This window comes from Drosophila willistoni, assembly GCF_018902025.1.
Source record: "Drosophila willistoni isolate 14030-0811.24 chromosome 2R unlocalized genomic scaffold, UCI_dwil_1.1 Seg200, whole genome shotgun sequence".
NCBI classification, from domain to species: domain Eukaryota; kingdom Metazoa; phylum Arthropoda; class Insecta; order Diptera; family Drosophilidae; genus Drosophila; species Drosophila willistoni.
This window is the reverse complement of record NW_025814051.1, coordinates 5693731-5721228: the sequence shown is the minus strand read 5'-3', so window position 1 is coordinate 5721228 and position 27498 is coordinate 5693731. Positions and strand designations below refer to the sequence as shown.

General features: G+C 34.5%; 5 protein-coding genes across 7 annotated transcripts in view; 3 read left to right on the top strand and 2 right to left on the bottom strand.

The window, feature by feature from the left end:
* The first annotated feature begins 1838 nt into the window (after nucleotides 1-1838).
* LOC6643584 (phospholipase A1 member A) lies at nucleotides 1839-3833 on the top strand. Its single transcript, XM_002066299.3, has 4 exons — nucleotides 1839-2137; nucleotides 2212-2562; nucleotides 2624-3055; nucleotides 3124-3833. Exons 1-4 carry the CDS (start codon nucleotides 2101-2103, stop codon nucleotides 3720-3722), a joined length of 1419 nt encoding a protein of 472 aa, XP_002066335.2. The 5' UTR covers nucleotides 1839-2100; the 3' UTR covers nucleotides 3723-3833.
* LOC6643583 (aspartate--tRNA ligase, mitochondrial) lies at nucleotides 3813-8781 on the bottom strand. 2 transcript variants are annotated; one of them, XM_047011086.1, is made up of 7 exons: nucleotides 8681-8781; nucleotides 8278-8413; nucleotides 8014-8206; nucleotides 6911-7408; nucleotides 6667-6845; nucleotides 5065-6609; nucleotides 3813-4996 (listed from the first exon to the last, which is right to left on the bottom strand). In XM_047011086.1, the coding sequence occupies exons 3-7, from the start codon at nucleotides 8201-8203 to the stop codon at nucleotides 4172-4174; spliced, it is 3237 nt and encodes a 1078-aa protein (XP_046867042.1). In that variant the 5' UTR covers nucleotides 8204-8206; nucleotides 8278-8413; nucleotides 8681-8781; the 3' UTR covers nucleotides 3813-4171. The 2 variants fall into 2 exon arrangements, with proteins under 2 accessions (XP_046867042.1, XP_023032147.2); XM_023176379.2 differs by lacking the exon at nucleotides 8681-8781 and having other exon boundaries at nucleotides 8278-8445.
* Nucleotides 8782-8962: 181 nt separating this feature from the next.
* On the bottom strand, nucleotides 8963-21034 carry LOC6643530 (diacylglycerol O-acyltransferase 1). 2 transcript variants are annotated; one of them, XM_023176519.2, is made up of 11 exons: nucleotides 20827-21034; nucleotides 20502-20600; nucleotides 15999-16362; nucleotides 15421-15549; nucleotides 15255-15346; nucleotides 15136-15188; nucleotides 10359-10467; nucleotides 10153-10296; nucleotides 9780-10090; nucleotides 9442-9714; nucleotides 8963-9384 (listed from the first exon to the last, which is right to left on the bottom strand). In XM_023176519.2, exons 3-11 carry the CDS (start codon nucleotides 16349-16351, stop codon nucleotides 9148-9150), a joined length of 1701 nt encoding a protein of 566 aa, XP_023032287.1. In that variant the 5' UTR covers nucleotides 16352-16362; nucleotides 20502-20600; nucleotides 20827-21034; the 3' UTR covers nucleotides 8963-9147. The 2 variants fall into 2 exon arrangements, with proteins under 2 accessions (XP_023032287.1, XP_002066332.1); XM_002066296.4 differs by lacking the exon at nucleotides 20502-20600.
* Nucleotides 10654-14395, top strand: LOC6643582 (exportin-2). Its single transcript, XM_002066297.4, has 7 exons — nucleotides 10654-10868; nucleotides 11095-11954; nucleotides 12018-12501; nucleotides 12566-12868; nucleotides 12930-13086; nucleotides 13151-13454; nucleotides 13516-14395. Exons 1-7 carry the CDS (start codon nucleotides 10784-10786, stop codon nucleotides 14269-14271), a joined length of 2949 nt encoding a protein of 982 aa, XP_002066333.1. The 5' UTR covers nucleotides 10654-10783; the 3' UTR covers nucleotides 14272-14395.
* Nucleotides 14860-27498, top strand: part of LOC6643528 (trans-1,2-dihydrobenzene-1,2-diol dehydrogenase) — a 31690-nt gene continuing 19051 nt past the window's right edge. Inside the window, exon 1 of the mRNA XM_023176520.2 lies at nucleotides 14860-15106. Coding sequence (XP_023032288.1) covers nucleotides 15043-15106 — 64 coding nt within the window. The 5' untranslated portion in view covers nucleotides 14860-15042. The remainder of the gene's footprint in view (nucleotides 15107-27498) is intronic.

Genomic DNA, 27498 nt, shown 5'->3' with positions numbered 1-27498 from the left:
CAAAATGTGTTTTAGTTTTCCACTAGACGTAGTTGCCAATGAGCTATAAATAATTTTATTGGTTATATACACACATGTCGCTCATTTTCTGTACATTTACTAATTCACATTTGTGTTTGACATTCCATAATCTGAATATCCACTTTATTTTGTATAGGGTGCTCCTAACAAAAATCCATGCTTGATTGGCATCTATTGATATTTAATAGTTTAGGGTTAATTGGATGAAGATAACTTTTCGGAAACTGAAATTTGTTTTAAAGTCCTATAAATGTCATGATCATGATCTTGTTCTGTTTATTTAGAGTTAAAGATTTTTTCCGCCCACAATATACATATATTTTATCAATTAAGAAAACATCAACGAATATGTTAATTAGTATAACTATTATAATAATCACATAACTTTTCTCAGCGGGAAAAATTAAAAGGATCGAGGATTATACAATATAACAATAGTACAGTTGAATGGTCTTATGACCCTATAAGACGAATCAAGAATACACAAAGGAAATAACCAATTTTGTCATGAACATTTGCCATCAATGTAAATCTTTTGATTCATTTAAAACACCCTTTAAATATAAAAATATATTTTTATATCGATATATATGTATGTAGATGGAATAAATAGTTCCCCAGACACACGTTGAGGCAATAAATTGGAAAAGAATGAAGGTTGCCTTTCATCTTTCTTTCTATAAGGTCAGGCACATGTTACTTGGTTTTGGTTTGGTTTGGTTTAATGGAAACCCAGTAACCCCGATTCAACGAAAACAAAACCCAAATCTTATTTTTCCCATCTCATCTTTATCTATGTGGAACTCTGTTGACTTGGCCAAGTCAATAAACTGACTATATGCAGCTTACCTATAAAAGAGCAAGATATATTTTGCCTTTGTCGCATACGTGATATACCAATCTTTTTGGCAGCAATAAAAGTACATACATATAGACAACAAAAGTTTTTCATTCAAAAAACGCAATTTGGTGACAAATTAAAAAAAACAGGCACGTAGTCAAAGAGATGAGAGAGTGCAAGTGTTTTGAGTGAGTGAGTGAATAATTGAGTGAGTGAAAAATTCGACTGAATGCAATTATCAATTGTGTAAACAAATCATCAAAAAGTTTGGCAAATGTTTCAAAGAAAAAGTCTTTTAGCTTTAAATGATCCAATAGAACAATATAAATAGTTGGTAAAGCTTTTACAATTTTTATTTGTGGCTAATAGTTTTTTAATTACTTTTACAAGTTGGTATAAAAATATGTTTAAAATTGATGAAATATACTTAAAGTTTCTTGATTTTTAAGTCAAAAAAATTAACTAATATATGTATATAAACCAACAATTTTGTTTTTGAAATATAATTTAGTTTTACTGTTTCATTTATAAAAAAACTAATTCAGAATTAAATAAATTAGTTTATGAAAAATGAAATGAAATCAATTGAAAAGCTTATATTCCAATCAATTAAACATAGTCACTTTTTTAATTCCAATTCACTCATTGACATAATACAAAAAAAGCGTGGCTTTAATGTTTTTCTATATTATATTTAAGTTCAAGTTAGGTAACTATTCAACTAGATCAAATAGTAAAAATTACTTTAATCAAAACAATTAAAAACAACAATTTTCCAATTTTCATTCAGTAATTCGTATAATAAGCATTTTTCGATTTAATTTTCAAGTTTACGTTATTTAAGAACTTAACAAGAAAGTTCTAGTTTCAGTTTTAGTGTATTTTAAAGTTAAATTAGTTATACTTAAGTTATACAAACTATTTATGTTTCCTATATGTATAGGTAATCTTCAATTCGTCCAACTTATTTTTATTTAAATTATATATTCTCATTACGGTTTCACTTTTCCGCTACCCCGTCGGCAACTCTCACTTTATGGGTCTCCAGCAAAGACTCACTCATCGAATTACTCACTTCGTCCACTCAGAGTACCTCATTCCATACCTACTTATTACATTTGGCCAAAAACTGTTGCGACTTGACCAGCCAGCCGGCGGCATTTCAGTTTCTCCAAGGTTTTCAAACAATTCGCTACATGCAAAATAGCTGAATGACAAATATTGTTTACTAGAAAAAGATGCAGTTTAGTTGCCTATTAATAGGCCTACTAATTGGTAGGTAGTACCTTTAATTATTTTAAAACCAATAATGGAAAGAAAAGGAAAGTTTCAATGTTTACTATTTGCAGTTGGCCCATGCCATGGTGACTCCATATTTGACTTTGTCACAGGGAAACCCTTGCCCTATCAAGATGACAATGAAACTACAACTACATTAGCTCCAATGACTACTTCGAATCGTGATATAACCATTGGTCCCTGCAAATGGGCCATTGGACGCAAATGTCCGGATCCGGATGTTAAATATTATATCTACACACGTCACAATCCAATGGATCGTCAATGCCTGCAGATCGATGAAACGGCCGAGAAATCTAATTTGACTAACTCATACTTTAATCCCAGATATCCCACAAAGATTATAATCCATGGTTATAATTCGGATATGTTTCTCCATCCTCTGCAGCAAATGAGAGATGGTAAGCTTCATGGTAACATTCAATTCAGTTGGAATTCAAAAGAAGTTTTTTTTTCTTCCAGAATATCTAGCCAAATCGGATTATAATATCATCTATGTGGATTGGAGTGTCCTATCCCCAGGTCCTTGCTATATAAGTGCTGTTCATAATACACGTCATGCTGGCACTTGTACGGCCCAATTGGTGGAACGTTTGGTAGAAACGGGCAATACGGATATCCATATCATTGGCTTCTCCTTGGGCGCCCAATTGCCCAATTATATTGCACGAAATTTAAATAATTACACTTTGCCCCGTATAACTGGCTTGGATCCAGCAATGCCTTTATTTATCACAGCCGGAATTAATGATAAATTGGATCCCAGTGATGCCAATTATGTAGACGTGATACACACAAATGCCATGGTACAGGGCAAATTGGAGAGATGTGGTCATGCTGATTTCTATATGAATGGTGGCATTATGCAGCCAGGCTGCAATGGACAAAAGATAAGTGAGTCAGCAGAAAGATTTTAAAGATTAAGCTCTAATTTTGACCTACTTTTGTTAACTTTTTTTCAGATTCTTTTGCCTGCAGTCATCAACGTGCTCCGGCCTACTTTCTGGAATCGATACGGTCTTCCAAAGGCTTTTGGGGTTGGGCCTGCAGTGGTTACATTTCCTATTTACTTGGCATGTGTCCACCAACAAATTTCCTACTCGAAGCTGGGGATAATATACGTCCAAGTACACGTGGAATGTTTATGATCGATACGAATGATACGTCACCCTTTGCTTTGGGTAAATGGACAGATCTGCCCACTCTGGGTGCCAAATGGCAAACCCAACAACACCTTAAGCGTCCGCATCACTATCAAAATGTTGATCCATTGATGCAGCATATCGATCAGTTTGGTAAATTGGCTTCAAATTTTAATAATTTGGATACCTTTGGCTATGATGCGGCAAATGCTTATGATAAGTGGACTAGCTATAGTCCATCAAGTACAGAACAGGATGATTCTGTCGAGGAGCAGGAGACGGAGGAATTTATTGAGGATGCAGCAAGGGATGAGGAGACTCATCATCAGACGCAACATTTAAATTGGTGGGCATATAGACGAAATCTAACAAATGGTTATGTCGATAATGATATTTTTAGATTACCCAAAATGGATTAAAATAGAAACCCATTCCCTTGCCCAGAACTGTTCTCCTTTCTTCTATGAAAATTCCATACATTTGTTTATTAAATTTAGTCTAAGTTTTCGTTTTAATATTTATATTATTTTTCAAGCATTTTATTAATTTATATATGAAACAATTCTTGTGAATACAATTAGCACTTTTTTTTGTATGCAATGTGTAATTATATAAGTAATTGTAAAATGGTATATATATAAATATATATATATATATATATATTGAAATCGGGTTTTATGCCAGCCGTTGAAATTGTTCAGAATTTCGATGTGTGACTTGATCCTTTTAGTTTTGCTTTTGCTGCTAGCTGCAACTGCCACGCCTCCATTATTTTGCTCACCGACCTTAAAATTAAAATGTGTGTTTCTTTGTGTTTTACTGATTTTGTGGGTGTTAAACTATTTCCTGAGCACTCTTAACCATCTATTTAGATCTTCTTTTTGACAGTTCTTTTAGCGGGAGTCGCTGTAGCTGCTGGAGCAGTTATAACATTGCCAGATTCATCAAATTCCTGCTTAATTTCGACATCCATATCAGCGCTTTGGTGCTGCTGCTGCTGTTCCGTGTCGCTAACGCCCGACATGGGTGAGGGTGGAGCTCTTTCAGCATCTGGATCATCGTCTTCCTGGCCATTATTCGTGCTGTTTGCCTCTGCTGCTCGCTCGGCTGCCTCCTCCTCTTCGGTAGCCTCGACAACAGCCAAATGATAGAGTTTCATTTCCTCATCGGATATGGCTATGGGTGCATTCGACAACGGATCGCGACCATTCAAGGATTTGGGGAATGCAATAACATCGCGTATGGATCGAGCTCGACACAATATGGCTATAAGTCGATCGAGTCCCAAAGCAATACCACCGTGTGGTGGACAACCCGACTCTAGGGCACTCAACAAATGTGACAAATGCTCGTGGGGTATTTTAAGGACTTGATCCAATATGAAATGCTGCATATCTCGATCGTGTAGCCGTATAGAACCACCGCCAACTTCTTGGCCATTTAACACCAAATCGTAGGCCTGAGACCGTATGCTCTCCAAATTGTCACATTGGTTGGCAAAATTATCCAAATCCTCAGGATGCGGTGCGGTAAATGGATGATGAACACTTTCCAATTGATTGGTCTGACTATTTCGTTCGAAAAGTGGAAAATCTATAACCCAAAGGAAGCGATATTCATGCGGTTTCTTTGCCTTTCCATTCTCAACCAGAAACTCGTGATAATCCAAGCGAATACGTCCCAGTAAACTGCGCTGTAAGATTCAATAGAAAGAAACAATTCAAATATTGTTTTTAAATAAAATTTAGAGTAGAAACTTACCGTTTCCTCTTTGGGACCAATGCCCAAGAAGAGTAAATCATTTTCCTCCAAATCAAATTTCTCAGTGACCTCCTTTGCGACTTGTTCGCCCAGCAATTTAGTAAGACGCTCTTCGACATCCTTTGAATACATGAATTTTCGGACAAATAATGTGCCCTTAAAGTCTTTTCCCAAGCCTTCATAATGCTTACGAGCGGCCCCGTTCCAGAAGGCTTCACTGGCTCGCACCACAATGGCATAGGCCCCAAAATCATCGTATTTCTCTTTAAATTCATCAGATTTCTCTATAATATCGGTGACATTGTTCAAAAGGAGACCGAATCGTGTATCTGGCTTATCGCAGCCATATTTTTCTAATGCCTCCTCATAGGTAATCCGACGGAAAGGTGTCTGCAATTTGGACAAATGTTTGGGCCACGAGTATCTCAAAGTCTCCTCAATTAACTGCATTATATCATCACGACTGGTAAATGATAATTCAATATCAAGCTGTGTGAATTCCGGCTGACGATCCGGTCTTGTGGCCTCATCCCGATAGCAGCGAGCTACTTGGAAATAGCGATCCATGCCACCCGACATCAGCATCTGTTTGAATTGCTGTGGGCTCTGGACCAGGGAATAGAAATGTCCTGCCTTACGAGTGGGTACCACAAACTCTTGCGCTCCGCCAGGTGTGCGGCGAAATAGCGTGGGCGTCTCCACCTCAACGAAACCTAAATAATTAATGAGATATTCGCGCATCTTCATGATCACCGATGAACGTAGTCGTAGATTATGTTGCATATCATTAAATCTCAGATCAAGATAGCGATGAGTTAGGCGTAAACGCTCTCCAGCTCGATTAAATTTCCGTATTTCGAATGGTAAATTCTTTTTAGCTGGATTCAGAACTGTGACATTATCAGCCTCGACTTCAACGTGACCGGTTTGCATTTTGGGATTGATGGTAGCTGCCGGTCGAGGTATAACCGTTCCCTCCACTCTTACAATCGACTCAATCGGCACTCCAGTATCCACATATTCCTCCAGACCCTTTGTTTTGGGCAACAACAAGACCTGGGTCTGCCCATAGGCATCGCGTAAAATAAAAAACTTATTCATCCTTTGGAATTCGAGCCAACCGCAGATGACAACCTTATCGTTAATCTCATTGGAGGTGAGTTCTCCACAATTATGTGTACGATCGGCAAATTTATTGGTATCAGCGATTTTCTCAAACTGTCCTGAAGTGGTGGTACCATTTTTGGCCTCCGATTCGTTTTGATGTTCTGCATTCTCACCATTATTGGCCAATGCTGAAGCCGAGCTAGAGACAGCAGCCTCTTCATTTTCCAAATCATCAATGGATAACTTTTGCTGCTTTTCTTTGGCCTTAATGGGACCCTCGTAGGGATCATCGGGATTGAGAATTTTTACACTTGTCACACTAACTTCCACTTCGCCAGTATCATATTTTAAATTAATGTTTGCCTTGGGCCTGCCCAGAACTTTACCAACGATTTGGAGAACTGTTTGATCAGGCGTCGAGAGGAATGTGTCCATTAACTAAAGCAAATAAAATGTGATTTAGTAATAGATTTGACTTCTTTGTCTTCTACTCACCGATTGATCTTCAATCATTAATTGTGTCTGGCCATAACCATCTTTAAGTTGTAGAAATTTATTATTCTTTGTAGATGGTATCCAACCCACAAGTGTCACCGATTTACCCACATCATCGCGTCTCAAATCATTGCAGGTTAAATCGCGATTCTCAAAGTATTTCAAAATGTTATCATTCTCTAGTGAATTGAATAGGCAATTAGTAATCTAGTTCTTTAAATTGTTTTCATCAGATTTGACTTACTGGCTATCTTGTATTCGGTACTGGTGATGCCCAAAGTGCTCTGCTGTTGCACCATGGTGCTATAGGTTCGTTTATCTCCAGCTCGCTTTGTGCCGCTGGTGGGAAAATGTATGTTTAGAATATCCTGGACTTCCACTTCGATTTCGCCAGTGGGCATGGTTTGATTGCATGAATTGTGTGGTCTACGCATCACTTGACCCACAATTGTTAAGGTGGTATTCTCGGGCATATTGTTCATGCGACGGGCCACACGTGGATGTTTATCCTCCAGAACGACCAGTTGACAGGCGCCTCCATTACGATCACGCAGCTCGGCGAATCGATTGACGCGTTTTTTGATCAAACGTCCAGACAATTCCACAAATAGGCCACAATGATGGTTACGCAATTCACCACAGCTTTGGCGCATAGGTTGCGGTGGTTGAGAGTTCATACTAAAATTACTGGCCATGGCACTCATTAATTGCATCAGATCGTTGCCTGAGATATTTGGACCCACTTAATAACAAAAAAAAATGTGATACAATACTTAAGGTACGAATTGTGGAATAATTTTCAATTTTTTCAATGTTATTATCCCTTTAAATTCTGTTGGATTATAATATAATTTACAATTTTTGCCTACAATGGCTAGAATTCATTTAAATGAATCTTCCCTAAATACTGCGCTTTTAGAAAAGCCAAAGAATCTAAATTTAAGTAAGAAATTTGTAAATTAATTGATGGTTCAAACTAAAACATGACAAAAAGACGTACATTTGGTCAATTTTATCGAATTTGGTGAGGAAAAAAGAACTAATAGATTTTAAAACCCCATTTAACAAATGAATTATGGCTTAAGACTACACAGAATCGGACAAGATATCATATTGTTAAGAAATTACAAGATGAATAAATTTCAAAAACTTTCATTTAACTCAAAAGACAATATCAAACAGGTTTCCCATGAAACTTCTGCCCTGTTATCTATTGAGTATTACATAAACGAAACAAGAAAAAACTAATAAAAAGGTAATTATCGCCGTCCATTAGAAGCTCCTTGCCAAACAGACAACATAATCTTTCTTTGAAATTTCCACCTGACCTCTACTCAAGAAACTTACTGTTAAAGGGATTCGGTCCTGGTCCTGGTCCATAATTATCATTATAGCCGCCACCGCCACCGCGATAATTATCAAAATCATTATAGCCACCACCACCGCCGCCGCCATAGCCTCCTCCGCCACCACCGCCGCCGCCGCCATAACGTCCGCCTCCGCCACCGCCACCGCTTCCACGATATCTTCCACTCATGATCTGCAAGGAATAAAGGAAAATAACAATTAAATTATACTCGTTTATGTCCAGGCAAAACATTCATCACTTACGTGACCACAATCAGCCGCCGGCTGGCGCTCTGGGTTTTCACTCGGCAAACTGTGGGAACTCTTCTTCTTACTTACTACGCCAAATCCTTTGACCAATTGTTGTAGCTGCAATTGCTGCTGACTACGCCAAATGTTTCTAGAAATCAATAACATTATTTTTTATTTTAGCAATTTGCTCTGCAATATTTCATGATTCAGTTGAAAAAAAAAATAGATTTTCTGGCGCACCACGAGCCCCATACAACACACACAAACGCACTGGCACACACACACAGGCACAAAATTATATACATAAAACTTTTCCCTGTGTGTGTGTGTGTGTGTATGTATGTTAGTCTGCAATTGCCGGGCGTCGCGAAAAATGCCGATGTGAAAATGAGCGTAATTCTTATTACTCATTTACCTTAGCAAGGCAAGCGATTGAAGTGCCAGTATTCTCTTTTTGATTTTCGAATGCAAAACTACGAACTTTTTAAAACACAATAGGAAAATAACAACTTTATATTAAACAGATCCAAAATTATTTTTTCTGTTTTGGCTTGGTAAGTGCTTAGTGTGACCAGTGCATTCCCAACAAAAATCCCACAGTCAACTTATTAGTTATTATCGATAACTTTGACTATCGATATCGAGTTAAACCATAAATACGTTATTTTCAAATTTCATAAAAATGTTTATTTTCATGTTGTACAAATATATATTTACAATTTCTTCTTAAATTCATTAACAAATGCATGTTATAACAATTTTTGTTGTTGGTGTTTGTTTTTGATATTGGCAATCACAAGTTTTGCTTGCATTTTAGGGCAACTAAATTCTAATAGAGTGAAGGGAAGTTATAAAAAATTGGTTGAAAGTGATGGAAATAGTTTAACTCTGATAGTCAGTAGTAGAATTGAGGGAATTTTGGAAATGTGTAACCACATAGTCATGGTAATACATCATTATACACAATGGTTGACCCAAAATAATCGAAGCCCAGACAATAATATTGCCCATGCGAGGACCCAAATTACGTTCAACATATTTGGAAATGGCCGATAATGGAATTTGACCCATCATGCCCAAAAAGGCCCAGATTTTGTACGTTTGCAATGGCACAGATACCTACAATGGTTTGAAAATTAATAAATGCGTAGGAACTAAAGTTAACAGAAAACTCACCAAATATTCATGGAAAAAGGCACTGAAAAGGAAAACAATGGTGGATGCCTGTCTAGACGAATAACCCATTTGAACTACTGGAATATATAGATGTCTCACACACCAACGGTGGACTGGCATATTCCAGGTACGCCAAAATGTATCAATATTATTGGCATTCCACCAATCACAATAAAAGTTGCGATCAGCAAAATTAAGCATCTCGCCAGCGGCATTCAAAAACGAATGGAACATTAAATAGAAAAAGCACAGCCAGCACAAATGATTGGGTAGCTGGAGAAAGAACATATTTTTAAAGTGAATGATTAAGTTTCTGACGGTTTTGCTTCTGTACTAACCGCAAGCTTTAAGAGTCTTTCAGTGGCCAAAGCCACATCCATATTGGAGAAGGGTATCAAGGAATTCCTCACCGATGGAATAATCCATTGTTGGAACAATGCCATTACCATATTTACGCCAATGATCACTTCCATCAAACGTTTGAGCAGGAAACGCTTGCGAACTCTTGTTGTTTTTGGGAAATTCAATTCATAGCATAATGTAGGAGCACACAAAAAGTACAATAGATCGCGATAACTTAAATTATCAGGATATTGCACCAATTTGGGAATGGCCTCATCGTCTTCACCATCACCCAAATGTCCATTCTCTACAAAATTTATTAATATTATTCACCTTTACAAATATCTTTGACTGCCTTCAAAAACTTACTTAATTCAGCTAAGGTAATGCTGGGACGACGTTCACGTGGATTTTTCTGATAGTAAGTTTGACGGCACCACATATTTGTTTGGACATAAGACCAAAGTTTTAAGAATAGTACCGAAAAATAGAAACAAACTGTCATGGCTCCCACTAGAAAAGACAATAGTATTTTAAAAATATTTCTTAATTAATATTATAAATAGTAGACTTACTTAAACTGAAGGCATGTCCTTTGAGATGAATAATTACTACAGGCAAACATACTACGACAATTATGTTAACGATTTGTATAAACATGCCAAGAGCCTCGGAAATGATTTCCTATAAAGAAATATTGAAAAACAAGAAATTCAATTAAACCATGAGGAAATTTAAAATAATGATACGTTATTCTGTTAACAGTTTTCTTAACTATCGATTTGAGTCATTCTGTTAGTTTACATTTTAACAGCGTCTAAACAGAGAATCACGGTGTTATCGACTGCTTTGCCCATCTCTAATTCTTATTCTTCGTGTGCGAAAAAAAGAGTAAAGACGCAGAAAATTTAATTCAATTTCGTTATTTGTTGTAAAAGTCGAATTTTCAAACTGTTGTGATATATATAAAAGAAAAACTTAGTTTATCAAATAATATAGAATGGAGGTCACCGAAGCAAATTTGCAATTACTGGCTGGATATTTGCAACAGACGCTTAGCGCCGATCCCAATGTACGCCGGCCGGGTGAGTATGCGATGTGGTTGATCATGGGAAAGAAGGGAGGGAGAAAAGATTGGGGGTTAACGGGGTGCTTGAAATGCATATGGCGTGTGCGTGTACTGCGCGGGAAATGTATGAGTCTCGAGGTATTTGCCAAAATACATGAGATTGAGAAATACCGTAACAAGATCTAAATAATATATTACTTTCCACATATTATTTATTAATTTTTTAATTTTATTTTTAATAGCCGAAAAACTCTTGGAGTCCACGGAATTGCAACAGAATTACGCCGTCCTCTTGCTTAATCTGATCGATAAGGCAGAAATGGATATGACCATACGTATAGCGGGAGCCATTGCCTTTAAGAACTATGTGAAACGTAATTGGGCAGCCCATGAGGATAGCAATGAACCCGATCGCATACATGAAAGCGATAGGAATACAATTAAAACATTAATAGTCACTCTGATGCTGCATTCACCGATTGCCCTGCAAAAGCAATTGAGTGACACTGTGAGCATCATTGGCAAACATGATTTTCCCAAGAAATGGCCACAATTGATCGTTGAAATGGTTAATAAATTTGCTTCGGGTGATTTTAATGTTATCAATGGAGTACTACAGACAGCTCATTCGCTATTCAAGCGTTATCGCTATGAATTTAAATCACAAGAATTGTGGGAAGAAATCAAATTTGTGCTGGATCGCATGTCAAAACCGTTGACGGATTTGCTACAAGCCACGATGGAGTTGACAAAAGTACATGAACAGAATGCCGAGGCATTGAAAGTCATCTATGGGTCACTGGTTTTGGTGAATAAAGTATTTTATTCACTCAATGTCCAGGATTTACCCGAATTCTTTGAGGACAATATGAATATATGGATGGGTGCATTTATACAACAATTGGCTGCCGATGTGCCACTGCTCACCTCGAATGACGATGAGGATGCTGGTGTATTGGAGCATTTGCGTTCGCAGGTCTGTGAGAATATCTGTTTGTATGCACGCAAATATGATGAGGAATTTAAGCCATATATGGAACAATTTGTGACAGCCGTTTGGGAATTGTTGGTCAAAACCAGTTTGCACACCAAATACGATGCAGTAAGTCAGTCCTTTCTCTCTATGGAGTCGTAAAAATAATATTTTACTGCCCTTTTCTTTTAGCTCGTCTCCAATGCATTGCAGTTCCTTTCGGGGGTGGCTGAACGAAAGCATAATCAGAGTATTTTCGAAAATCCCGAAATACTGGCACGAATTTGTGATAAAGTGGTTATACCGAATCTGGACATACGACCATCTGATGAAGAACTCTTCGAGGATAGCCCCGATGAGTATATAAAACGTGATATTGAAGGATCCGACATAGATACCAGACGCCGAGCGGCATGTGATCTGGTCAAGACACTGTCAGTTAATTTCGAACAGAAAATCTTTGGCATATTTGGGCAATATTTGGAAATTTTGTTAAATAAATATAAAGAGAATCCCGCCGCAAATTGGAGATCAAAAGATACGGCCATCTATTTGGTAACCTCATGGGCATCTCGTGGTGGCACTCAGAAGCATGGAATCACCCAAACATCAGAGCTGGTGCCACTGCCACAGTTTTGTGCCCAACAAATTATACCCGAATTGGAGAGATCAAATGGTGAGACGGCGACAACCCATTTATTAGTTGTTGTTGCTACTTAGTAATTAAAATTTATTTTCAGTCAATGAGTTGCCCGTATTAAAGGCAGCTGCCATTAAGTATGTGATGGTCTTTCGTACTCTTCTCGGGCCGCAGATAGTGAACCAATGTTTGCCACAATTGATTAGACATTTGCCAGCCGAAAGCATTGTGGTTCATAGCTATGCGGCCTGTGCATTGGAAAGAATTCTAACAATGCGGGATGCAGCTAGCAATGTTATGTTTGGACCTCAAATATTATCACAACATTCCAATGAATTGGTCAGTGGCCTATTCTCTACCCTCTCTTTGTCTGGATCCAATGAAAATGAATATGTTATGAAAGGTAATTGAAGAAGATAAATAGCAAAATACTTGAAAACTTTATTAAACTTTTCTCATTTCAGCTATAATGCGTTCATTCCATTCTCTACAAGGAGCCGCTATGCCTTATATGGGCGTAGCTCTGCCACGACTCACTGAAATTCTTACCCAGGTGGCCAAGAATCCCTCAAGACCGAATTTTAATCACTATCTCTTCGAAACTTTGGCTATATCGATCAAGTAAGGACGACACTATTATATTTTATATCGTTGACTTTTAAACTAATTGCCATTCCGATTTCAGAATTGTATGCCAAACGGATGCCTCGGCTGTTAGTTCCTTCGAGGAGGCGCTTTTCCCCGTATTTCAAGGAATTCTACAACAGGATATCGTTGAATTTGTGCCCTATGTATTTCAATTACTTTCGGTGTTGTTAGAAGTGCGTGAAACAAGTGGTTCACCCATACCGGAACCATATTGGGCACTATTTCCCTGCCTTCTATCACCGGCCTTGTGGGACCGTTCGGGCAATGTGACGCCATTAATACGTCTCTTATCGGCTTTTATTAAACGAGGCTCAACACAGATACAGGCCTCAGGAAAATTGGTATGTTAAGAAAAGATTATTTGCTAAATGGCCTCATTATCATATTTTTCATACTTTCCAGAATGGCATTTTGGGCATCTTTCAGAAAATGATTGCTTCCAAGGCTAATGATCATGAGGGTTTCTATTTACTGCAAACTCTGATCTTTCATTATCCCACCCCTGAAATGCAGACAAGTATGCGTCAAATTTTTGGTCTATTATTCCAACGTTTATCGCTGGCAAAGACACCGAAATATTTGAGTGGAATCATTGTATTCTTCTCATACTATATTGTCAAATTCGGTGGCAGTGCATTGGTGCAATTAATCGATGATATACAACCTGGAATGTTTGGCATGGTGTTGGAGCGTGTTCTAATCACAGATTTGAACAAGGTTATCAAGGCCATAGAAAGGAAAGCTGTTTCTGTGGGCATCACAAAACTACTAACCGAATGCCCAGAAATGTGTTCACCACACTACAATCAGTTCTGGCCAAGATTGTTGCATGCTTTGATTGATGTTTTTGAGCGTCCCGCAGACAAGTTAGCACCCTTCGAAGGTGCTGCTTCTGATGCTGGCAATGTTTTCAGTCTGGAAGATGAAGGCGAGGGAGCTGGATATCAAGTGGCATTTGCTCAACTTAGCCATGCCCAGCCAACGCGTCAAGATTATGTCGCCGAAGTGACCGATACCAGACAATTTTTGGCCACTTCACTGGGTAAATTTTCACAGAGTCGTCCCGGTGAGTTGGCCACACTTTTGGGATCTCTCCAACCGGACTATAAGCAAATGGTGCAGAAATATTGTGATCAAGCAGGAGTACGTATTGTCTGAGAGCCAAATCCAAGCCATACATTCACACGCACCCACACACACACAGACCTATACAAATGCTCTCATACTACTTCGTTTAATTCTATTATTATTATTGTCAATTTAAAAACTTGTTTATGTTTAAAATACAATATTTTTCTACATTTTAAAGACAATGCTGTTAAAAAAAATTCATACATCACCTTGTTGATCATAATTGATAATCATTTTGAAATCATAAATAACACACAATTTCTCCTTACATTGAACAAATATCAAACAAATTTCACTTCGTCTAACAGTGAAATGTCAAGTAAAATCAAGAAATCCAGAAAAATTAAGTAAAATATGTTTTAAAAAAAGAAGCGAAATGCACTATACACTTTAACTATTTGTCATAAGAAATAAAGTTATAAAAAAAGATATGCAAATTTGATTGTTTTATATAGCCAATTCAGTCTGTTGAAATTTTTATAGATTTTGTTTAACAATTTTGAAACCAATTCATATTTTTAAGAAAATTGAAAATTTTTAAAAGCAATTATACTAAATGTAGAAGTCTGATCTGCATATAACTATGTTCCCATCATATTGTCAGATTAATATGTTTCTTATCTGGCTTTGTTTCACTTGTCCACAACATTTTTTTTGTGTTCCAAATTGTAAAGTAATTTTTCTAGATATTTAGTAAAAATATTTAAAAATTATATAGTAAAGTGAGATATTTTTGACCAACTTCTTATTCACTGAAGCAAAAAAAAACTGTCCAGACAAACTAACTTGATCTATATAATGCTGAAACTAATTCAACCCATTGATTTGCTGATGGCCAAATCTACTGTTAGATATTTTCAAAGTAAGTCACATTAATTTACATCAACTTACCATAGCGAGACCCTTTTCCACAGCCAAACACAATGAAATGTGAACCAAAGAGTCTGCAAAGATATTTGTGTATTCTTTTTATTATAAATAGACTTTAAAATGGATTTAAATAGACTTACATGTAATCAGTATGAGGGCATTGTGTCCCTCGCCCTCATTGCGACCGCTTAAAAAGAAAAACCAATCCAGGGGATTTATCCGTATGCCATATCTAGAAAAATATGAGAATATCACCAGAGTTAGTTTAAAGAATTATAGGATGTATGTGCTTGTATGTATACACACTTTAGTAAGTTTTCCAGTCCCAAACGCAGACCTCCAATGCAGAGTAGCAAAAAACCCCAATTCACGAGGCCCGAGAAGTTCGTAAAGCCGGAACTCCATGAGAACAATGAATCGCGGGGTCGATGAATACTAAAGAGAATAATTAAAAGGATAAACAGTGCACAAATATTGCCAACAACAAAGCCAACTGATGCTAAGTCAGTTTAACAAGGCATTTTCCAAACACGTTATTCAAATATAGTTGATTATCATTTGATTTAGTTAAAAAGTACGTAGCTTGTTTAGTATTATTTTATGGAAAGTTATTTTAAGAGATTAATTTTATCTCGAATAAGAAGATTATTTCTAGTTTAAATTTCTAGTTTATTGATTTGGCTTAGTTGATTATCTGAACTAATTTAGTTAAAAAGTACTTAACTAGCTTAATTACTGAATTAAAAGAAATTATTTATCTGAAGTAGAAATGTTATTGGTAATTAAAATTAGATTCGATTTTCAAACACTTTTCATACTATATTTCGATTTTGGTAAAAGCTTTAAGCATTATTTATAAAGATATAAAATTTTGGCATACTCACGGTCTACCTGGTTGAGCCTTGCGCTGTTTCTCCTCCTTTGTGGAGATCTCTTCAGCTCTGGTTACACTTTGTGTCCGTCTGTAGCGCATTTTCTTCTCGGAATTACCATTCGATGTGCCATTACCATTCTCATCTTTATCCAAAACTTTACGATATTGACGTAAATCAATTGGATTGCCATGTTGGTCGAATAAGTTCTGAGTGGATTTGCGATTTCTTAAGCTGCTCAAATTATGCTCGGTGGCAGAGGCAGACCGTCTTAGACGTTTCATTATGCCACCAGCCATGCCGCCATTACTTTTCTCCTGCGTTTCAGTTCCTCCTTTTCCTTTTGGATCTTTGGTTGTGGTCATTTTGATGGTAACTTTGGTGGAAGGAAAACAAAAGGAAGGGCGGGGTAAAAAAGGTTTGCTTTTTATTAAGAGCCCATTTGTGACAATCTTATCGCACATTTTTTGTTTCGGGTGGCTCTAAAAAATGCAATATTCTTGAATTTTTTTTGATAAGATTTGCTTTGGCCAATTTGTCTTGGTTATCAATTGGCTGGTTGCCCCCAAAAGTGGTGTAGGAAATATCATAAAAATAGCTTCAACTGGGTGATTAGCATTGGAAACAAGTGTTATTTATCAGTTTTTGTTTGCCTAATCCGACAGATTCGAAGTCACGATTGCAGGCCATAATTTTTTTCTGTTTTCTGATTTGAAAGCACGCATTTTATTGGAGCTACCTAAGTAACTTCATTTATAAACTAAAAGTTCAGGTTTTATGTGCTCAAAGTTCATTGCGGTTAACTGATATTGTTTGCATAGGTAAAAACCAGTAGCAAACTTGCGATGACAATCATCGTCAAGATCGTCTAGCATGTTAAATTGTTGATATTAAAATGCAATCAGACGAGAGGCGTCTACTATGAAGTACACTTGTAAAAATTGGCTTAATAATAGATCACTAATCAGCGATATCATCAAATTGTGCTGACCTAATCAATTGTATTGCAAGGTTAGTTCAAAAAACTACAAATTGCACCTTTTTTATTCTATAACTAACATTTTATGTAGGTTGAATTTGTTTAGGTTATTGAAAACAATATTAAGCAATACGAAACTACTTGGTTAGCGTTTTGTTGCATATCTTAAGGAGTTAATACATTTAAACTTTAAAGTAAACAAATTTTTTATCTTAAATACTTTTAAGTTTTTCTTGATTTTCTTTTGGCTATGCTAAAATATGATCAATTGTTCAACTTTGCAATTTATTATAAAATCGTAGCATATCTTAAGGAACTTAAAAATTGATTTTGTTGGAGTTTTATTTTGGGAAAAATCTGTGACTAAAGTAAAATGTTGAATTCTCATTTGTTTTTAAATGATTCTAAATTCTCCTTGGATTACTAACATAATAACATTTGGTAATGCTAAAATATACTAAAAGTCGTAGCATATCTTAGGGCAGGGGCGTAGCGTGGGGGGGGGGGGGGGGGGTGTGTGGGGTGTGACACCCCCCCAAGTTTTTAGAGTCAGCAATTTGTTTAAAACTAATCGGCTAATCAACAACTTTTGATTCTCAAAATCGAAAAATATATTTTGATTTTATAATTGTCGACATGCATTCGGTAATCAGAGACGATTTTTCGAAACGTCACAGAACGCGACGTGTACCAAAAAAGTATGATGCAAATCCAGAAACAGCTCAAAATTTTAATTTTTTGACATTTTATCGAAAAGAATTCAGGACTGTGCTTCAAGTTTTCAACAATTGCATTCAAGAAAACTTGAAAGACACTTTTTCAACATTTGCGTGTGTCCAGAAAGTTTTCCAAATTCCAATTGACAGAAAAAATGTCAGAATGAATTCAATCGAATCCATTGTGCAATTAGAACCCTTTTATTTTAGCGAGGAACCAGAATGTTTGCTTGCTGAGTTGCAAATTCTTTTCGATTCATGTAAAGAGTGTACGAATTTCAAAGATATTGCGGAAGTTGTGTTTAAGTTGAAACATGTGATTCCCTTAGCCTGCTCCTGTAACATCAGCTTCTTGTGAACTATCATTTAGTAAATTGAAATTGGTTTTCAATCATTTGCGAACAACGATGGGAGATGATCGGTTGAATGCATTGATGCTACTTTATTCTTCAAACGATAAGGTAGAACACCGCAGAGTGAAAATTTAAATAGAATTGATCAACGAATAAAAGGAACTTAGAAATATTTGTCGTCCATTTCTGCGCAATAGTTACACATTCATGTACGTACCAAATGCTGTAATTATAATTTTTGCCAAATTTTTGGTAAGTCGGCAATTCAATGAGAATCACCCAACTATTGTGTTGCTTCGATTCGTCTTAAGAAATATAGAAAGTTTTTCAAAATAAATGTATTTTCAAAAATTTTGTCATATTTTCGTCAATTTCAATTTTACAACGGCTTTATATTTGATTCTTTATATGACGCATGCCAATTCCATTCATCTCTTGAAACTTTTTGAATTATCTTGCTATACTAGAAGTAATTCTATTTTAAAATTAGATTTTAGTTTTTTGCATAACTTGTTGATGTGCAAAAAAACAAAAAAAAAAACACATTTTTGATTAAACAAAGCAAGCAACAGCAACAGAAACAAACAGATTCTATATAATACAATTTCAGGGTTATCATAAATGCTTGATTAACATAACCTAAATACCTATATCTACGTCACATTTGCCACATTTTTTGTTTTGTTATGAAACTACTCATTAATACTTATACAAACTTACATATATGCACGTTGAATTGGTAGTAATTCACTTTATCGATATCGTAATTATAAAATCAATAGTTGGCTTATCAAAGGCGACTAAAGCTGATAAGACCAGAGTTTGAGAGTTTATATAACTTGACTCTGTCCAGAGCATTGAACTACTACCGAACACCCAGTCCGATGTTTGCCTGGATTGATATGGCAGTATGTATTTATTTCTCCATCTGTCTGATTGCAATCCCTAAATGTCGACTCATCATGATGCGACTGTCTACGTCATTAACAGCGAGGCAAAAGTAAATGAAGTGTATCAAAAGTAAGAGGAAGAGCCGTCCATGACTCTGAGTAATATTTAATGAATGTGGGTGGTGGTGACAAAGGGGGGAACTCTCCCGCATAAAGAACGTGTAGTTTAATGAACTCACTGAATGCATATTTTATTTAAGCTTCACTGTACCTACGGTGTGTAAATTAAAAATGCATTGTGTTGTATGACCTTTTTTGTTGAGTGAAACCGGTCGGTAAACTATTTATGCAGTCTAATTATAAGTAGAGACACCAAAGGAATCGCTAAGTAAGTAGGTCAGTAATTCAAGTAATTTCATTTTTAAGTTTATGTTGGTTTTTTTACAACAATTACGAAAATTCTCAATTTGTTATCAACAGCAAAAAGAGCCAGACATGTCTGGACATCATAATAATTCCATTCGATTCTCTATCATTATGTTCGGCCTTTACATTGTAAGCGGATGTAGCCGAAACATAGAACATTTTTGCCGGCTCTTATCAAATGTCGGTGTAGTGTTATCAGTGTCTGTCTCTCTGTCTCTGACTTTTGGCTGATAAACTCTGGAATACAACAAATGTTGTCTAACTAAATGAAAAGAAAAAACACAACACAAAAGTTGTGTCTCTCTCATACTTTCTCTCTCAAAAAAACTATCTCTCCGTTTATATCTCTTGTGTATATAGTATAGACAAATATCGGCTCTCTGTTTTGGATTTTGTCTGAACCGGTTTTTTTCCTCCTCCCCTTTTTTTTGTTTGTTGGCATCAAAGTTTGTTTAGATTTTTGGAATGAGACGACGCCAAATAAAAATTTGCACACTCTTTTTTCAGTTGGTGTGTATTACTTTTGCCATATACCTAAAACATTATTGATCATCATGACTAATTAAATAGATAAAGCCACTCTATATATGTACATACATATATATGTTGCCCTCTCTATGAGTCATCGAAACTTTGTTAACTGACATTGTTCATAAGATTAACGAAATTGCAACGATTTATTATATAAATTTCCAGTTTTTCGGTATATAAAGTTCTAATTCGATTATTTAAATTGGAATAATTGGTTTTTTAGCATTTAGATTCACTGCCTATTAAGTCGATCCTTATCCGATTGCGATTGTTTTTTAATGAAATTGTTGTATTCTTTCTTTATTTCTTAGTTTTAGATTTCATTTAATGATTCAAAACCTTTAAAAGTTTCCCAAAATCTTTGTTTATCAGTTTCTAGTGCCTTGATATATTATCATTTAATCTAGTTGATTTTGGTGTAAAACTTGTGGAAAATTGCAAGAGTATTAAATTTGCGGTGTTGTTGTAGTTGGTCTGCCCTAAAACGCCTTTTTTGTGTGTCTTTGCTGTTTATAAAATAAACAGTTTGTTTGCAACGTCAAACCTGAACAGGCCAAGGTTAAAAGTTAATATAGTTAATAATAACATATAGTGAATTTGTCTATATAGTATATACATACATATGTATAGATTTATCGTCGGCTTATCACTTGGTTTATTTTTGAGTCATATACGGCAATCTGTTTGACAGTTATTCAAGTTGCACGTGTTTCATTCGGCTTTTGCAGTGGGAGAAACATATTTCCGATGTGTTTAAAATTCAAACAAAAGCGAAAGCATAGTGAAAGAAGAATAACAAAAATTATTATAAATAAACTAAAAACAAAACGCTAAAAATTCTCACACTCTGTTTTTGTTTGTTTTGTGTTTGAGTTCACTTAATAACTTGATTTTTATTGTTTTATCACATTTAATTATATTTTATTTACTCTTTCTCGCACTCACTCTCGTTCTCTCTTTTTGGGTTTCTCCCTATTCGACACCTTTCATTCACTTTAATTTAACTTTTTTATTTGATTTTTTTTGTGTTCCACCCACGAAAATGCTAACGAGAGATCTTTATTTATATTCTTGCTTCCCGCGATCTTTGGATTTTGTCGCACTGGAAGCGATTCTTTTTTTTACCATTCACTTCAACGTCAAATTCTCAACTGCCGCTTGGAAAATCCAATCAGAAAAGAAAGAAACAAAAGCAACACTGTGTATGAAATATACAACTAATGAAAGTTAATTGTTCGACACCGAAACATAAATACCCTTACACTAAAATTAGACTAAGAAAAATGAATTTTCTGTTAGTTCATAGTTTGAAATACATATATAAAAATCATTTCTTAACATATATATATTTTTTTACTTTCACAAGCAGCAGCAATATTTAATTTGATATAAAATTTTTATTGACTAAAAACTAGGTAAAGTGCTATTTATTCCAGGTAATTTGAGATAATATATAAATTCATTATATCATTTGCACAAAAACAGATTTGCATAATATATATCATGAAACATTTTCCATTTATTTAACTAATAAACAACTTTATAAACCTAACAACATTATAAATGTGCGTTTTGTAAGAGTATAAATGACAAGCATAAAAGAGAGAAAAAGTGAGAGAGAGCGAGTCAACGATCATTTTGAAACCAAAGTTACCAGTTCTCTGCACTAGAGGGCTTTCGTACAGTGGCGCCTGCTGTCGATTTTAATCAAATTAATTAAATTTTTGTATTGCCTAATTTCAGGCATTAGTGAAGAAACTAAGCAAATTGCTAAGCTTAAAAGTCAAAAAGAAAATTTAGAAAATACCTATCAGGAAATTCTGATTTTTTGTTTGTCAAAAATTCAACAAATTTTAAAGAGAATCATTTTGCCAGTTTGCGGATTTATTCCAGTCCACTTTTTGGGGAAAAAAGTAAAAAAATGTTAGAGAATTTCGATATTTTGGGAGATGTCCAGACCGCGCCAGATCCGTTCCTGGAACCGTTTTTGTGGAAAATATATATACAGAACAATAAAAGTATTTAATTTAACACATTCACAATAATACTATTTAGATCAATTTTCTACAAAACTAAAATAATATTTAGCAATAAACGACAGTTCTCGATTAAAATACCACTTTGTATCAATTAAATAGTCGCCGGTGGGATATGGAAGTCGAACAATTTCAGGCCTTAAATACCAATCTTGTACGTACACTATACCCTAGAAAATATTAAAAATGATTTTATATACTACTGATTAAAGCTTTGCATCTACCTTACCTTATACGGACATGAATGATTGAAATTTGAAAAATCCAAGACATTGTTAAGTAAAACTATAGCTATTGGATTATACGGTTTTTCGAGGTATCGACAGGCATCGATATCGATCTTATACAGCCATGGCTTATAGCCATTTGCTTTTTTGAAAAGTTGCGCCTTTAAACGCATAGAATGGGTCGATTCTAGTAATGTCGCATTGAAATTAAGGGTAACAATATCCCGTTTGACTGCCTTCAGCCGACATTGGTGTACTTGAATAATACTTGTATTAAGGCTCTCGCAAACATAGTTGGTAAATTTCATAATGGCAGCATTCTGTAGAAATATGTAAAATAAAATTTAAATTTAAATTTGTGTATTAACTTACATTCAGGGGAGTATTATGGATGAACCAAATGGCAACAAATATTTCGAAAATAATGACGAACCTTAGTCTGCTAATGTCCATTTTAAAATAGTTACTAAAAAACTAGTTGCACCAAAAATGTTTTTGGAACAACGTTTAATCGACAATCATCTTTACGTTTGACTTAGCAAATTCATTAAAATTTCATACAGTTGCCTATACATATTATAATACAATTAACAAAACTGAATTCGTAAACATAACTGAATGAATATGAATACAAAAAAAAAATTGGTACTATGCTTTGAAAAATAGAAAACAAGTTGATACTAAAACAGTGTAAAATAACTAAAGGGCCTAAAATTGTTTGTGCTTGGGTTAACTTATTAATTCTTTTTAAATTATAGTTGTATAAAATTATTTATAACTTGGATTTCATATTAAAATCTTTATTAATATAACTACTATTGAAACACATAGTACATATCAGTCATAAATATAATAATAAGTATACGCCCCGCATGCCAATATTAATATATATACAGTGTGTTACTATAGTTGCTTATATCTACAAATGGCTCTCAAAATTAACGATAAAATAATAAAATTATGAAATCATAATTTATCATAAGTTTTCAATTTTTGTTGTCATATCATTTTAATCAACAATATTGTCACCAACCATCACATACTAACCTTGAATAAACATTTGATCCTGAAAATATAGGAAACTTTTATGTCATGGCCTTATTATGAAGTTCATTTAAGGAGATAAGTTATTATTATAATCAGATTATAAACCTTTCTATACATAACCATGGCTTGTATCCATTTGCCTTTCATATAGTCCCGCTTTCATGCGAATGGACCTATTCTAATATTGTCGAATTATAAAACAACATCCCTTTTTATCGCCAGCAATATATATGTATATGAAAAAATATATATTTATAATGAAAAAATTCTGTAAAAATTATTGCATGACTAAAATGTAGTTTAAATATTTCGCCATAGTTAAGTAAATGTATCATGGATGATGCAAATTGTCACTGACAATAAGACTTTAAAGAAAATTCAAAGACTTTTAAGAAAAATGAACTTATTGTTATTAATATGTGTGTATCACTAATCATCTTCTCATTTGAATTACAGCCAATCCAAGCTAATGACAAAATATTTGTATTAACATGTTCATATAATATTATTAAATATTGTGACATTTATTTTAGAGACCCTTTTATTTCCAACGATGCTTCTTCCACTAGTTTGTTGATGCTTGTCGGACTATGAAAACAAAAAATGAACTTTGGAGTTGTAAGCTTTGCTTGCCTTCTTTCGTTTCATCCAGTTACAATTCACAACTGGTTTTAGTGTTGAAGTAGTGGTATGGCGTTACACTTCTAGGGTGGTTAGCAAAGTCTGCTGATGAGAGAACTTGGTAGTTCTTGAATTAGCGCTATACAGACAACCTGCTAATTTTTTATTTTCTCGAATATGACCTCGAGCCTGCTGATTCGAACGATATTATCAAAATAGTTTTTGGTTTTTCTACATCACTAAAATAAACAGTATTAGTTTTAAAATATGTACTAAATGTTTAGAACACTTTAAATTCGTATTTTATTTACAAATCCTCAACAACTGTAAAATAAAATTTTCCTATAATTGCAAATTTTTTATTGATATACCATTTTGTATCAACTAAATAGTCACCAGTGGGAAAAGGTATTAGTCGATAAGCCTCGGGTTTTAAAAACCAACCTTGGACAAACATTAGTCCCTAGAAATTAAGTGATCTCTGGTATTATATAACCTTATACTGAATTCATCGACTCTCTTACCTTATAGGGACATGAATGATTAAAGCTTGAATATTGTAAAACGTCGCCCAACAATACAATAGCAATTGGATTATAAGCTTTTTGTACAAATCGACAGAGTTCAATGTCGATTTTATAGAGCCATGGCTTATAACCATTCGCTTTTTTGAATAGTTGTGCTTCTAAGCGTATACTGTAGGCCGGTTCTAGTAATGTCGAATTGAAGTTTAGGGTAACTACATCTCGTTTTATAGCCTTTAGACGACATTGGTGTATCTCAATAATTTTTAAATCGATGTTTTCACACTTATAATTTGTAAATTTCATAATGACAGCATACTGGAAAATTTTTTAAATTATATATAATTATTAACTCACAGAACATTAATATTTACCTACATTAAGTGAAATATTGTGCATAAGCCATATTACCGCACATATTTGGAGAAGGAAATCGAACTTTAGCGCCTTAATGTCCATTTTGAAATGTCATCGATAGTTGTTAAAATGCGGTTATTAAAAGAAATTGTTATCACAAATCATCTTCTCGGTTGAGTTGACGAAATAATTGCATTCGGAAAAAAAAAACAATTAAGACAGAATGATGATGCTCCATTGAAATTTAGGGTTGCCATATCTTGTTTGGTTGCTTTTAACCCGCAATAGTGTACGATATTTATTTAGAGTCTCTAGCGAAATTTCGTATTTTCACGTATTTTCCAGAATACATCGAAACCCAACCCGAAAGCCAACAATTAGGCTTGTGGTGTTAAAGTAAAAGTAAAAGTTATTCCAAAAACTTAATTGTAAATCATCTTTACATATGAGCCAACAAACAAATTGCATTTGTAATTTAAAACATTCCCATTTAATGCATTAATAATAGAATACAATTAATTTTAACAATTTGATTATGAATTGTTTAAAAAAAGAAATAAAAATTGCCATAAATTCTTTTCTAAAAAATACAAAAAAGGTCTTTAATATCGACATGAATATAGTTGATGCAATTTTTTTAATTTTTTTGAAAACCTTTTTGTATTTATGAAGGCCGCACCGATAATTGACATAATTCGAAACAGATTATTGGACGAGTTTTTGCGTCTACCTTAATTTACAATTAATTTCAATTTTTCTTAGATGATTTTTTGGCGTATTCTTAAATTTATTCTTTATTTTATCCAATAAAAATCCTTTCTATAGATCCTCCACAAATGCAAAATAGTATTTTGATATACCTGCAAGTTTTTGATTAACGTACCACTTTGCCTCAACCAAATAGTCACCAGTGGGAAAAGGTATTAGAAGATAACACTCAGGTTTTAAATACCAACCTTGAAAAAAGATTGTGCCCTAGAATTTTATACATATAATGTGTAATATTAATTATACTGGAATTTGGTTTCTTACCTCATATGGACAAGAATGATTGATGTTGGAAAATCGTAGAGCATCGCCAACTAAAGCTATAGCAATCGGATTATAAGCTTTTCGAAAAAATCTACAGACATCTACATCTATTTTATATAGCCATGGCTTGTATCCATTTGCTTTCTTAAACAGTGCCACTTCGGTTCGTATCTTTTGGGCCGACTCGAGTAATGTGGCATTAAAATGTAGGGTAACAATATCTCTTTTCACTGCTTTTAACCGACATTGGTGTACCTGCACGATACTTGTATTCACATTCTCACACTTATAATTGGTAAATTTCATAATAATACCATCCTAAAAAAACTAAAGAACAATTTAAGTTTAATTTAAGTAAATAGAAATACTTACAGTAAATGAAGCAGTTTGAATGAGCCAAATTGACAAAATTATTGTGAACACAAAAACCAACTTTGAATGCATGATCATTTTAATATACTGGATATTAGGGAAAATGCCACGTTTAAAATTTTTTAAATTGTAAATGATCTCACATCAGTTAAATTGACTAACTAATTGCCCTTTATTCTAAAAAAAAAAAATAAACATGAAATCAGCAATTTGTGATTTTAATGGCTTGTCACTGTTTTGGGTTTTTTTTGTTTTTAACTTATAAATATAACTGAACAAAGTACGATAAGTAAAAATTAGTTTTCATTGCTGACATATAGAGATATGATAAAGGTTGTAAGAAATTGATGTTTAAAAGGATTTTGGCGGTTTATTTTAAAATATTTAAACATTGTGCTATAGATAAAGTCCGAAACTTTCTCCATATATTTGATAGGTGAGAGGTGGAATACGAAAGGTGGACAAAAGATTTAGATTGTCAAAGCAACAAAAATATAAATTACCCTGGAAAGCCGTCTTAACTTTAGCCGAGCCGCCGTATGAATACACTTCGAAGTTTTTTATTCTTTTTCGCTATGGGAATCATTTTATCTTAAAGTCGAACTTCTGTCAAAGAACAGCAATCATAACCCGATTTGTTTAATGGAATTTCATCCGACTATCTGTTCCTTACAAGTTTGATTAAAACAAAAAATAAATTTATACTTTGTCATTAAACAAAATAGTTTAGTCAATAATACCTCACAAATGCAAACCGACAATTGATAAAAGTTGACACTGAATTCGTAATATTTAACAAATCCAGAGTAGATCCTTTTTATAGATCACCCGAAACCGTAAAATAGTATTCTCCAGTACCGGCAAGTTTTTGATTAACGAACCACTTTACCACAACCAAATAGTCACCAAAGGGAAAAGGCAATCGTAAATAAGCCTCCGGTTTTAGATACCAGCCTTGCACAGCCAAAGGACCCTTGAAACAAAAATAGTATGAAACTTTGCTATGCTATAGTCTCGATTCTTACCTTATTATATGGGCATGAATGGTTAAAACTGGAATATCGTAGAACTTCGCCAATTAACGCTAAAGCAATCGGATTATAAGCTCTTTTTAAAAATTGACAAACATCTATATCTAATTTATAAAGCCATGGCTTATATCCATTTGCTCTCTTAAATAGAGCCGCTTCGGCTCGTAGCTTTTGGGCCATCACGAGTAATGTCGCATTAAAATTTAAAGTGACAACATCCCGTTTCACTGCTTTTAACCGACATTGGTGTACCTGTACGATACTTGTATCCACTTTCTCACACTTATAATTTGTGAATTTTATAATTACACCGTCCTAGAGAAAAAATGTAGAACGTTTGAAGTTTAATTATACTAAATAGAAGTACTTA